General features: G+C 47.9%; 1 protein-coding gene across 1 annotated transcript in view; it reads right to left on the minus strand.

Moving 5' to 3' along the window:
* Positions 1–14,747, minus strand: part of KSR1 (kinase suppressor of ras 1) — a 107,180-nt gene that overhangs the window by 41,250 nt on the left and 51,183 nt on the right. The window contains 1 exon segment of the mRNA XM_081890772.1: positions 5,631–5,771. Within this exon segment, the coding sequence (XP_081746898.1) occupies positions 5,631–5,771 (141 nt within the window).

The following is a 14,747-nucleotide window of genomic DNA, read 5'->3' on the forward strand; positions in this document are numbered from 1 at the left end:
GAAAGCCTTTGTGTGTTAGCGTCTAATCTTGCTCCTTCCTAAGACTTATTTGTTGGTGAGTGCTTTTCTGTTTGCAAACCTACCAAAGCATGAAATAAAATCAGGATGGAGGTGTTTGCTCAAGGGCTGTGCCCCGTTGGTATAGTGATAGTGGAAATGCCCTGCGGCGAGGGGCAAAATTAAGGGGCTGAGGAGGATCAATTGGCAGGGGGCGGGAATGAGAAATGTCCCTATTTTCATCTGAGGAATGTTGGAGGGGTATGGGAAAGGGGGGGGACCCCTCTCAGTTGAGACCACTAAGTCCAGAGTCTTAACGTTGCCCAATCGTCTCCTTCCTCATTCTACCTTGCCGCTTCCTCCTGCGAAATGGGTAGATCGGTTCTTTGTAGCCCCTGAGTTCAAACAGCCACCTCTTCTCCTAACAGCCTCCACACTTCCACACATCCAGCTCACTCTACCATTCCCTCTTTCCTCCAGGTGGTATTTATTTATTTTTAAAGAAACATACGGATTTCAGTAGCAGAAACCACAGCAGACACTCTCTGAACTCACCTCAGGAACCGCCGTCTCGGGACAGGCGAGGCCTCTCACGCTCCGCAGCGTGACTGGCTGGCTCCCGTTCAGGTCTTCAGGACTTCTTGCTGTGGCCCAATTCCACAAGCACTGCATTGTTACCGCACTGTAATCTCTTCACGCCACCCCCCCAAACTACAGAATTTTACAAGCTGTCATTTGCCTTGTTTTGTTTTGTTTACAAAAAAAATCCACCATAGGCTTTCGAATTTTCAAATTAGCAGCAGCAGCAAAAAATGAAAAGGGAGTTTAAAAAAAATAATAATCAACAAGCCACAAACTGGAGTTTTCCCAAGATTAATACCAGACTAGATCGGGGAGGGGGAAAGCCAGCCAGCCCAGCAAAAGGCAAGCCTCTCTCTGCCCGATGTGGTGGAGTCAGCAGATATTTTAAATTGTAGCCGGCAGGCTATTTCTGAAAAGGGGGGTGGTCCTGGGGCTTTCCAGCCTCCCCAGTGCCTGCCAGATTTATTTTTGGGATTTGGCAGAGAAGGAGGGGAGCAAATCGGCTGAGAGGAGGTGGGCGGTGGGGAGAGACCTGCTGCTTGTTTGTGTTCGGAAGGTGGAGGGGAGTTCAGATCCTACGACGTTTTCCGAGATTTTAAAAATAGGGGCTTGTTTGATGTCTGTGTTAACAGCCCCCTTCTCAGACCAAAATATCTGGCAACATAATACCTAAAGTGTTTTTGGGGGGTCCAGAGAAGGGAATAGACTAGATATATTTATAAAAGTGCGGGTTTAAAAAAATCATGCCTGGATAAATAGATAGGGTGAGTTTCAATAGTAGAGGACACCATTTGATTACCCATTTCCTCTGTATTTACATTTCGGTAAATACTAGATCATATATATTAATTATAAACCTTAAAAGGACCCCATGCCCACGACCCCATGCCCCACCACAAACATTCGTTCAAAGCATGCTTATGTGTGAGAACTGCCTCAGCCTGGATGTATCCATGCAGCAGATTAAGGTGGTACAGTCCAAAGGTGAGACTGTACCACTTCAGGATGCGGGTGGACAAGCCACTTTTTTAATGCTTGCCGAAAAGAAAAAGGGCTCACCGCAAGGAGAAACTTAGACCCAAAGGACAAGGCTAGATAGAGCTTTTTCTAGTTGAAGTTTGCAGAAGTACCATAAAGCTTGGGCAGAAGACGGGGGGGGGGGGGAGAGAACCACAATGGCTGCGCAGGCAGAGTGACCATGAAATGCCGACATTCAGAAAGAGAAAACGAAGAGGGGAAACGGAATGGAGCACAGCTAGTGGGTTGGCTGGCACCTGAACAGAAACTCTTCACGCTGCAACTATTGTTGTTTTTGCTAAATATCTCACCCCCTTGCATATAACACCTGTGCTGGGCCTGCTTCCCACTACAGTGGTACCTCAGGTTACATACGCTTCAGGTTACAGACTCCACTAACCCAGAAACAGTACTTCAGTTTAAGAACTTTGCTTCAGGATGAGAACAGAAATCGTGCTCCGGCGGCACAGCGGCAGCAGGATGCCCCATTAGCTAAAGTGGTACCTCAGGTTAAGACCAGTTTCAGGTTGAGAACGGACCTCCGGAACGAATTAAGTACTTAACCCGAGGTACCACTGTATTTTAAACAACTGCAATGACAAAGCAGGGGAGATAACATCTTGGACATCGCAGAACCGGTGTTTTCCCTCTGCATTCTGCAATTGCAGTGAACTGAAATCTCTGGTGAAACTGACAAACACTCTAGGGGTGGGGATTTTTCGTTTTGGGGCTTAAGTAATTCTAGAAACCCCCAATGCTGTGTTACATCAACATCACAGCTGAGATACACTCACCCACTTCAGACAAACCCTATGGAAAACTACTGGCCCAAGTATTGCAGAATGAGGGCCGCCCCCCCACCAGCAACTGCCAAAGCTCACACGCCACCAGAGGGAAGGTGACACAGCACCCCTCGTTTCTCTGTTGTGATAACAAAAAGAAGGAGGAACACAAGCCTCCAGCTGCCTTGAGCAGAGAAAGCACATAGGCAGCGACAACTTTGGCAACATCTCCCCACCCCAACCCAACCCCACACTTAGGGCATATTGACCAAGCCCCCTCAACCCCAAACACTGAAATTGACATTGATAAAGGTGTCCGTCTTCCTTCATGGTGTTAACATCCCCCTAGTTTGGAAGAATTGCCCTTTAAAATATCATTATGAAGCCTTCTGGAATTAAATCGAAGTAACAGGCAGGCATTCCATTAGGCTGCCTCGTTCCATCAGGCTGTGGGAAAGCTGGGAAGCGGAACTCATCCCATCGGCCAGGAAAAGGTTCCTCAAACTGGGTTTAACTATAGCCCCAGGAATGGTTTTTCCCTGCCACAGTTTGACCACGGAACTTGCGCACAATGAAAAAGAAAGCCCTCCAAAATCTCTGCAAATTGCTTCAATTCTGCTGCAACCGGGCGGTGACGAATTTTGAACAAGGGTTTTAGGGCACAAGCTTCAAAACAGGCCTGAGACTCGGCACGCAGACAAATTTCAAATTAAGGCTCTGTCTGCCAGGAGTGCCAACTTGGCCCTGCAACCGTGGGCACCTAGGGTTGTGGGTGCCACGCAGTGTGCATGGCCCTGGCACCAAAATTTGGGGGTACCTGGACCCTTCATGGGGAATTTTGTGGGTGCTCTGGCACCCAGGGCCCCAGGGAGTTGGTACCTATGCTCTACTCATTTAAGGAAGTATCATGGCTTCTCCCAAAGAATTCTGGGGACTGTAGTTTGTTCTGAGAACTGTGAAGAGACCCCTAATCCCTCACCAGCTCAGTTTAATAGTCAATCCCTCTTCCCAGGGAATTCTGGGTACTGTAGCTCTGTGAGGGGAATTGAGGTCTCCTAAGAATTCTCTTAGGGACACGGGTGGCGCTGTGGGTTAAACCACAGAGCCTAGGACTTGCCGATCAGAAGGTCGGGGGTTAGAATCCCTGTGATAGGGTGAGCTCCCGTTGCTCAGTCCCTGCTCCTGCCAACCTAGCAGTTCGAAAGCACGTCAAAGTGCAAGTAGATAAATAGGTACCACTCCAGCGGGAAGGTAAACGGCGTTTCCATGCGCTGCTCTGGTTCACCAGAAAGTGGCTTAGTCATGCTGGCCACAAGACCCAGAAGCTGTACACCGGCTCCCTTGGCCAGTAAAGCGAGATGAGCGCCACATCCCCAGAGTTGGCGTGACTGGACCTCATGGTCAGGGGTCCCTTTACCTTTACCAATTCTCTTGCACCTTTAAACTACAGTTCCCAGGATTCTCTGGGGGAAGCCATGACTGTTTAAGGCTGTTTTACATGCATAGTGCAGGGAGCACCTAAGAGCTGGAAATCACTGTGAGAGACCATCGAATCCCTGGGTGGCCAAAACATTACTCATGCTTTCTAGTTCTCCCTGTAACAAAATGAATTAAAATCGTGACTGACGTGTTGGAGGACACATGAGATAAGGAAGTGACATCATCCCTGCTGCAGCTTCAAGATAAGGTTAATCTAAAGAATTTCACATATACACAGACATTTCGCTTTTGCAGTAAGCCCAAAGAGCTCTGCAAAGAGAGAGAGAGAGAGAGAAGTTCTGCCATGTTCAATGATAAGTGAGAAAATCTACGTGCAAAAATCTCAGCCCTCTGGTGGAATTTGGAAGTTGCAAGTGGCAGCGGCATGCAATGGTTAGGTCTTACGCCTTCAGGGTGACAGATACAAAGAAAACGTCCTTTAGACAGAGCTGGGTCAAAAAAATATTTCCAAGCCTGTTCCAGGGCTTTCATAGGAAACCAATAACGTCACAATTCATTCACCGCATCAAAGAAGACTGAACAAAACTTAAGTTCATAAACCAAAGTGCCTGTGGATTGGGTGAGCTAAGTGAGGAATGTCACGAACTGGGTGGGTCTCCTCTTTCAGCTCAAACTAGCTGGAGAAAAGCAAGAACTCCCAAGCATGTGCAGAGGCCGTTTTCAAAGCAGATATTAGGGAGAATCATCTCCATCAGCGGAGATTCTGTCTGACTGCAGAAGAGGAGAGAAGCGGAGGGAAAGTGTTGCGGGGGGGGGCATGAAAAGCTGGCGTAGCCCACAGAAGCTAGTTACAGGTAGGTAGCCGTGTTGGTCTGCCGTAGTCGAAACAAAATAAAATAAATAAAAGTAGTGCGCATGCACATGAAAGCTCATACCAATAACTAACTTAGTTGGTGTCTAAGGTGCTACTGGAAGGAATTTTTTAATTTAATTTTATTTATTTTATTTTGTTCCCACAGAAGCTGTAATTCCCCTCACAATGCTCTAAATGCCAGAGTGGTTTAACAATCAAGACTTCTTCCCAGGGAATTCTGGGAACTGTAGGTTCTTTTGAGGGGGGATACGGGTCTTCTAACCACTCTCGGCTCCCTTAACTACAGTTCCCAGGATTCCCTGGGGGAAGCAATGACTCTTAAAGCAGTATGATACTGCTTTAAATGCATAGGGCAGACACGGGCCTTACTTCTAACTAAACACACAAAGTAGTACAGTGTACATTTATCCAATACGGGGGGAAATCTTTTAAAATACAGGCGGCTCCCAATTTAGGGGGGGGGTGTTACGTTCCAAGGCATCACACCTTTAAGTAAAATTGTATATATATTTCAAACACCACTGAAAAAGTCTGCAAAGACACGGTTCTGGCCCCGTCCCCTTCCGTGACATTTTCAGGTCACTTCTGGGTTTGGTGTTACATGCAGTGAGGCACATTACTGGCTGCGACTAAAACAGCCGCTACCTGTACCCAGGCCACAGGCCTACCATTAATTTTAAAATAAATAAATAAATTCAAGGGTACGCAGAGCAGTGGTGTAGCGTGGGTTGTCAGCACCTGGGGCAAGGCAAGTAATTTGCACCCTTGAACCCGTGGATTTGCGCCCCCTAACCCTCTAACCCCAGATGTTGCGCCCGGTGCGGCCGGCCCCCCCTGCACCCCCCACGCTACGCCACTGACGCAGAGAGAATTTTAGACAACGAAACGGCTCCATTATCCTGACCAGGAAGCTCAGACGTACGTTCCCACCACCTTACCTGAACGACGTCTTTCCTCACGTTGACGAGATACAGCCAGTCGCTGAAGCGCGGGTAACTGTTCAGCTCCACTGTCCTGTCATTCAGGGGGACATTCAACTTGCACTGAAGCTGGGTGCCAATATAACGGACAAGTTTCACCTGCCAAGGGAGAGGAGGGAAAAGGATCACAAACGGCACCAGGAAACATCTAACCGGTAACCCATTAATACACGTAGTTATTATTGTCATTAGCATTTGCACCTGGCTCTTCGGCTGAAAGGACTCCCAGGGTGGCTTACATGCTGCCCGTTTTAAAAAGGACAGCCCCTACCTGCATGCTTATGACCTGAAATGCATAGCACGCAAGGAAAGAGGACAGGGAGGGAAGAGGAAAAACGCAAGCTCGGGCACCAGCTCTTAAACAGTAGTTCTTATAAGGACCAGCGGGCGTAGAAACAACTCAGTAGAAGGAGGCAATTCTAGAATCACAGAATTGTAGAGTTGGGAGGGGTCTCCGAGGGTCATCTAATCGAGCCCAGCGCAATGCAGGAATCTCAAAAGATAATAGCACTTAATGGAGCTGGTTCTTCAGCAAAGCTACTGAAATAAGCCCTGCTTCCCATTTCTCCCACAGGTAAATGATTTGGCAGAACTTACAGCTTCTCAAGCAAGAGGGATAAAATGATCAGGCTCTTTTCTTACAAGTTCTTTTAGTGGGGCAGTTTCTTTTAAGAAAAATAGTTTCACTTGCCCCAAAGGAAGGTATTTTTGACTGCAAGGGGGGCTGGTTCATTAGGGCACTGCCCTGTCAATCTTGGTCTGCCTTAACCAACCCCCTCCTGAGTGCCTTCTTATTTACAACCAGCCCAGTCTAGTGTGGGGGCTGGGCTGGGGGACACACACTAGCTATCCACTTCTGCCCTCCTTAATCCACACAGAACTCAACAAGATAAGGGCAAAGCTACTATTATTTGGTTCCACCTGTCACAGGCTCCGGCCGATGTTCACTTATTCATTTCATATCCAGGACAGAATACTGATCCAGCAAACATGATTGAAATTTGCTGTTGTTGCTTTCAGTTCACAAGCATAACCAATAACATTCTTTTTCGTATTTGCATTGTGTTTCCTTAGCACCAAACTACAAGCAGCGGAATGGCCGTAAGGGCAATGAAACGTACATAATTGCACAAATTATGTGATTTTCCTACAGCAGATGACTCATGCAGTTTTTGGCAGTGGATGAACTGCAGTGGAATGGCAACCGTGCTGCAGGCAGCAAATACAGGAACAGAAAGCAACGCCTTCTTATAATTCCTGCTACCTAATACATTTAACTAGAGGTGCCAGGAAACTGAAGCAAGAGCCTTGAACACAGAGTATCTGGAAGGAACCAATTTGGGGGAGACTGATCTAGCCAATAAGAAGGCTGAAAGTGGACTGGGCCACTTCCAGACATATGCATTCAAACGTCCAGTTCATTCCTTTGCTGTAGCAACCTGTGGATTCCTTTTAATGCACAATATTTGTATTTTTAATGTCTCGCCCCCCCTGGCCCCTGCATGGACATTTCTGGGCACATTTCACAACGTGTATTTCCATATGCATTTTATTCTAAAATAATTGGGGGGGGGGGGGTTTGGATGCATTTAAACCAATGCAATTTTTTGAGCCCAGAACTGTATTGAAAAATCTGGAGAAGGGTGAAAGCCAAAGGCTAACACTGTTCCAATCCACATAATATCAGCCCAAGAACTGCAAATCTAGCCTGCTCTCTTTAAAAAGTGCAGGCCAAAACTTAGCTCCCCCAACATCCCTGAAGTCCAAACATCCTGTTTCCTCCAGTGGCCAATCAGATGCCTCTGGGCAGCCCCCCAGCAGGGAAGAAAGGAAACAGTCCTCTCTCCTGTCATTGCCCCACAGCGGATGAATAAGGAGAAGAGCGAAACACAATACCTTTTACACACACACACCCCTCCTTTCAGTCTTGTCAAATCTATGAAGCCTTGCAAATGTTATCCCAGACGTGTAAATAGTGCTTATCAGCGATGGAGAAGGCTGACTCAGCTAAGACAACATTTGAAATGACCCGATATTTCCCGCTGATTCAGCAACGTGGTGGGAGCGGCACCGGTTCCATGGGAAAGGGCCACAAAATCTGATTTCGCCTTCATATTTAGAATAGATCATTCACACACACACATACAGAGCCTCGCAGGTTGTCCCTGCTAAGCGATGTCATCTCTGCAGCTGCGATAACGTCTAAAAAACCACGTACATCAGGTCTGCCCTGGAAAGATTTCCATTCAGTGGGCAGGCGCTCCTATTCTCCCTCTATTTTTTTTTTTACTCTCTTCCTTTTTTTTAAGGCGAAGGCTGCTGCTCCCTATAACTTTTCTGGGAATATTTTTGCAAGTCTGTTACAAGCCTGGGAGATTCAGGAGAAAGGAAGAGTGGTACCTTCTTCACCTAGTACACAGCGAAAGGATGGATTTTGCTCCCACAAGAGGCAGTGATGCCCAGCAAGGTGGGATTTTAAAAATAAGAAAGAAAGATTAGTTCAATTCTTGGAGAATATCAGCAGCTACTAAGCCAGGACGGCTGTGTTCTACCTGCGCTGCCAGGGGAATTCATGGCCCTGAATGCTACTTGCCAGGAATCAAAAGGTGGAGAGCGCGCTGCTGTGCTCTCAGGTTCTGCTTACAGGCTTCCCTTGGGGGGATCTAGTTGAGTGCGGATGCTATAGTTGAGATCCCTGCGTTGCGGGGGGCAGGACCAGATGAAGCCTCGGGGACCCTCCTAACTCTGCAATTTTAGGATTCTAGACTGCTGGACCTGATGAGAAACTGGCTTGAAAGCCAGTAGGGATCTCATCATGTTCTTTCGTATCGCACATTGCATAGTGTGTGTGTTTGTAATGTAGCTCAGCATGGAGTACAGGGCATTCCCACCTGGGCTATGATCAAATCCAGGACGTTTTTCTCCAACACAGTGGCTGAATTATGTGCATCTACAAGGGACGCATGTGGGTTAAACCAGAGCCTAGGACTTGCCGATCAGAAGGTCGGCGGTTCGAATCCCCGCGACGGGGTGAGCTCCCGTTGCTCGGTCCCTCCTCCTGCCAACCTAGCAGTTTGAAAGCACGTCAAAGTGCAAGTAGATCAATAGGCACCACTCCAGCGGGAAGGTAAACGCGTTTCCGTGTGCTCCTCTGGTTCACCAGAAGCGGCTTAGGCATGCTGGCCACATGACCCGGAAGCTGTACGCCGGCTCCCTCGGCCAGTAAAGCGAGATGTGCGCCGCAACCCCAGAGTCGGTCACGACTGGACCTAATGGTCAGGGGTCCCTTTACCTTTAGATAACTTACAACACAGACCAGGGTTTCTCAAAGCTCGGTAGGTCACTGAGCTTATCAAGTCGTCATCAAAGCCAACCCAAATTCCTAGGAAGTTATCTTGAGAGTCCTCCTGCTCTTTCGGCTGAATGCCCCCCCCCGATTCCTGCATTGCAGGGGGTTGGACTAGATGGCCCTTGTGGTCCCTTCCCAACTCTACAGTTCTATGATCCCTGATTGGTCCCAGGCTGGCTGGGACCTCTGGCCAGCCACCAGCTCCTCACCCAGAGATCTGGAAAATGGAAACAGGAGCTGAAACGGACAGCATTTGCTTATACATCCCATATCCGCAAAATCAACCTGCCCTGGTATTCACAATGCTGATGCTTTCAGTTCACAAATGATACACAATTGATTGAGGTCCCCTGCTCCTTTCCATCCTCATTTGCTTTGTGTTTCCTTTGTATTGGAATGAATGGGTTGGAACGGTATAACGTTTACAGAATTAACGGCGCAAGTTATGCCATTTCGCCATAGTGGACAGTGAGGTGAGCAGCGTGGGTTTCGGGCAGAAGACGGACTGCAGCGGAATGGAGACGGCGCCGGAAGCATTGAGCACAGGGCGGAATGGAAAATGACGCCCTTCTTACAACCCTATTCCCACTCAGACACAAACCTCCAGTGCAGATAACAGAACGGTAAACTGTTTGCATTTCTCACCTCTAGGGCCAAGATATTGGACTCAGCTCTGAGCCCGGGACACATAAAAGCCTCATCTGTCCTTACAAGGCAGCTGCTTGCTGGCTCCCTTTGGCTTACACCGCACAGGAATATAGGGAGGTGAGTTGCACTGAGTTAGAGAGTCTCTGCTGCACCACTTGGATTCCCATTGCTCACACCGCACCACATTCTGTTCACACAAGGCAGACCCGAGACTCCAAACAGAGGACGGTGGGGTGTGCTTTGCACGAGCAGCGAAGCTGACTAAAACATCAGCTTTTGGGGGCAAGTGAGGTTTTCTCACTTCCCACACAGTTACTTTCACAGGTCTTGAGAACAGCATGCTGGAATTTTAAGCAGGTTTTTATTATTACGTTTTTCAGGGTGTCAAAGGGCGTGTGTGTGTGTGTGAGAGAGAGAGAGAGATGCAGTCGAAAGCAAAAAACAAAAACCCACAGTCAGTCGCGACGAGGAGAAATTCAGACAGAACAACAGAGTCAAAGAGCACCTTATACAAACTGATTTGTTCATAAATTGAAGGACTGGCTAATTTAATGGTGGCTGGTGACCATTGAGGCCTATAGGGAGACCGAACAGTAGGTAGAACCAGTAGGTGGAGCTGAATATTTCTCCCATGACTCCATTCTCCTGGCAAGTCTGCAAGGGGCAACACCAAGATGAAGGGGGAGGAAGGGGACAGGCTATGCCACCGTCTTCACTGGGTGTAAAAAGACAGGCAAGGGGGTGGGGACCTGGTTGAAGGCAGAATGAAGTTGGTGGTGGGGCAAGTGCCCCCATTCAAACAAATGGACCAAGCTTCACTGGAAAACCACAAACCATCAGAGGTCTGCTGGACCATTCTGAACTTCTTCATGCTGCACGTAAACTGTGGAACTCCTTCCCAGAGCGAGGGCTGCCAACTTGGATGGCTTTCAAAGAGGACTGGACAGATTCGTGAAGAAAGTTATCAATGTCTACTTGCAGCGATGGAGGCAATACTTGGCCTCCACCACCGGAGGCAGTAGTGATTCTGAATACCAGTTGCTGGAAACAGCAGGAGGGGAGAGTGCTGGGTCCTGCTCGTGGGTCTGTCGCTGTGAGAACAGGATTGCTGGACCAGATGAGCTGTCAGCCTGATCCAGCGGGGCTTGTCTCATGTTCTTAGGTTGCAACCCAGCAGCCTGCACGGAAGTTGAGCAGGATGAAACATGAAGTAAAGGGGTTTTGCTTTCCCCAGCGGAATAAAGCAACAGGAACATGGGAAAAGGTTCTGACCAGGCATTTGGGAAAGAAGAACCAAGTCCATATGCAGGAATGAAGGAAGCCGCGAGAAATATGGGGAGAAGCTCAGAGAGAGAACATAAGTGTCTGTTTATTGCAGAAAAAAGATAAGATATTTTAATGTATGAGAATTCAGAGCCCATAAGTTTCAAAAAAGTTACTTTAGCATCTAGCACACTGCAATTGCTAAACAACAGGGAAAGAAAGAAAGAAGGAATTTAAAAACAACACAATGAGGATTGATAGCCACAGAATGCTCGACTGTTGAGCAAAGACTGGGAATGATGGGATATGGAATGGAATATCCAGGACAAGGTCTGCCCCCACAGTAGTCATCACCCCCACCTCATTAAAAAGCCCCCCAAATGCTTTAACCTTTACTTGACAGGAAGGTGCTCCATCCAGTCAATCTCTGAGATAGCTCAGTCGGTAGAGAAGGAGACTGTTAATCTCAAGGTCCTGGGTTCAATCTCCACATTGGGCAAGAGATTCCTTCGTGGTCCCTTCTAACTCTTACGATTCTATGATTTGGAATGCCCTTTTCTGAACCCAAAATTCCACATCCAGCTTGGGAAGACTTTGAAGAGCTGTCCCTCCCCAGATCAATGTGCCCACAGCAAAGAGAAACAGGCCACTTTTCTGTGGGGTTGGGGAAAGGGTAGCCATGCAAACAGAGGTGGAATTCGAACGCAGGTGTCAGGATATGAGTTTGACTCTGCGTCCATTGGAACGCATGAGCAAACACAGAAGCTCTCGTACCCCTGCTGAACATGCAGCAATCGAGGTACACAAACACTCAGAGGTGGATCTGCATATAAATTAACACGAGTTCTAAAGTGGCCCATCCAAGAGATTGTTCCAACCTGTGCCTTGTTGCTTTCTACACCTGGCCTTGGCAGGTATCCAGCAAGACTAGCTTTTCTAGTTCTCCGATTTCAAAATCCAGTGGAACTGCTTTCAGCTGAAACCTGTTATCACTTTTACTGCTTTCTCAGCCTGGAACCAGCAAACTTGTGAGACGAGGGGCAGAGGACAAGTGGCCAGAGGTGATGGGTGCACATGACTTTAGATTTATACATATACCTACATATATATTTGGAAACTTCTTTGAGGTTTGGATTTCAGGGCTTCTGAAACATAATTATTCACCATCTCCTGCCAGGAACACACTTTTGCTTTATCCTTCAGGGTCAGCAAGACAGTCTCGGCTACAGGGTGTGTGGAACCCCTGCCCCCCCACCAAAAAAAACCCTCTCCCATCAGTCCCACCCAGACTAGCTAATTTATGGTTTATTATTATCTATTTTCATTAACAAATCGCTTCCCCTGGAGGCATCTCGAAACAATTTACAACATCATGACATATATGAAGGTTACAGATCTAAAAACAATTGCATGTATAAAAACGATTTTTAATCAACTGTTATAGGGATTCTAAGGTCTCAAATATAGAATAAATGTTGATAATTGCACAAGGTAAACACACATAAAGGTAAAGGTAAAGGGACCCCTGACCATTAGGTCCAGTCGTGACCGACTCTGGGGTTGCGGCACTCATCTCGCTTTATTGGCCGAGGGAGCCGGCGTACAGCTTCCGGGTCATGTGGCCAGCATGACTAAGCCGCTTCTGGAGAACCAGAAACGCCGTTTACCTTCCCGCCGGAGCGGTACCTATTTATCTACTTGCACTTTGATGTGCTTTCGAACTGCTAGGTGGGCAGGAGCAGGGACCGAGCAACGGGAGCTCACCCAGTCACGGGGATTCAAACCGCCAACCTTCTGATCGAGAAGTCCTAGGCCCTGTGGTTTAACCCACAGCGCCACCCGCGTCCCAAACACACATACATAGGTATATAAACCACATGTCTAAGATAGTACAGGAGAGCAATCCAAAAGCCATCTTGGCTCTCCTAAAGAATCTAAATATTTCCTCTACCTCCTTAATCCCCCTTGCCATATAGGCAGACAGCAATCAGGGGAAGTTCATGAAGGGATTCCTCTCCTATATCTATGAACCATTGTTTGCCCAGATGCTCTGCATTGAGGGATGTCTCAGGCATCCTGACTTTCTAAATCCTCAGGAATATCACACCTTGGCCTGCTTGAGCCACAGTAACCCCACTTTATGTGTGATGCAATTTTGTAGAGCGGATGTCCTCCTTCTCCACGCCAAAATGCAAACCCTTAAAAGAGATGTGTCTTCTTGGTTCTGGGTCTCTCTTGCCTCCTTGCTAGGAGGGGAGGGGAGGGATCTCTGTCGCCACAGAAAAATAAAGAACTGCCTTGCTTTCACTGCATCCTGCCTCTATCCATTCATCTCTGACCGATCATGGGCTTAGGAGAGTTGGGCAGCAAAAGCCAACCGCCCCAATTTTTCTATATCAAAACAAAACCCGACTGTAAATATAAAAACAGCTTAAAACAACCATACATGGTGTAAAAGCCACTCGGATCCTGGGCAGATACCAACGGGGATGATAATTTTTTTAAGAAGGTTTATTGAAATGGGATGATGAGAGAGAAAAGTACAGAACCATCCTGGGAGGGCCACAAATCCCCCAACAAGGAATAAAGACTCAAAGCAGAAACAGATTGGGCTTCAAAACCCTTCCCCAAACAACAGAAATGTGGAAGCATCCCAAGGTGGTCTGAAAGCCAAAAGAAAAACTTCAAAAGGAAGATTCCCGCAGGAAAATTTCTGACCTAGGCCACCATCTGAACTATACCCTAAAGCAGTATGGTACCACTTTAAGCAGCCATGGCTTCCCCCAAAAATCCTGGGAACTGAGAGGTGCTGAGAGTTCTCAGGAGACCTCCTGTACCTCTCAGAGAGTGGTGTAGTGGTCAAACCCTCTTCCCAGGGAAGTCTGGGAATTGTATTTCTGTGATACTGCTTTAAATGTATAGTGCTCATGGGGCCCCTTAGAATCTAGCAGCAAATCTGAATTTGCTGAAGCAAGAAAGATGGGTGCAAACTCATCCCGAGGCTAGAAGCTGAAGGATCCCTCCAAGGCCAGGAAATGTTTCACACACCTTTCACATTTCAAGAAGCCTTTTGGCCATGCCACCTCCTACTTGAGCGGCTTAAATGCCGCCTCCCCCTTGCCCTTACACAATTCTGGCACGGCCTGGCCGGCTGATGCTCTTTGGACTTTGCTCCTTAGGCAGTCGCAACCAGTTACCAAACCCTGAAAGGAGGAGCAAGGGGCTTGTCTTGCCTGCTGTACTGAAATGGGGGCGATCTCTTCCTCCAGCGGTGCCTCAGGAAGTGGTCGGCCCTTTCTCTGTCCTACTTGCTCTCCCCTCCTACCCTGGACCCCGAACGACTGCGGCCTGCTGCCTGCAGGAGCTGCAATCTCAAGTTTGAGAAATAAAAATATATGTAGAAAGAGGGGGAGAGGGAGACAAACAGAGGTGTATTGGTCTGGTGTTGTGAGGGGGGTCAAAGACCTGTTACTATTTAATAATATTGAAATACTAATTTTATTATTTACCGTATTTTTCGCTCCATAAGACACACCTGACCATAAGACGCACCTAGTTTTTAGAGGGAATGCAAGGGGGGGGGTTCGATTCCCCGCGACGGGGTAAGCTCCCATTGCTCGGTCCCTGCTCCTGCCAACCTAGCAGTTCGAAAGCACGTCAAAGTTAAGTAGATAAATAGGTACCGCTCTGGCAGGAAGGTAAACGGCATTTCCGTGCGCTGCTCTGGTTCACCAGAAAGTGGCTTAGTCATGCTGGCCACAAGACCCAGAAGCTGCACGCCGGCTCCCTCGGCCAGTAAAGCGAGATGAGCGCCG

This window comes from Podarcis melisellensis, assembly GCF_964234715.1.
Source record: "Podarcis melisellensis genome assembly, chromosome: 15".
Lineage (NCBI taxonomy): Eukaryota > Metazoa > Chordata > Lepidosauria > Squamata > Lacertidae > Podarcis > Podarcis melisellensis.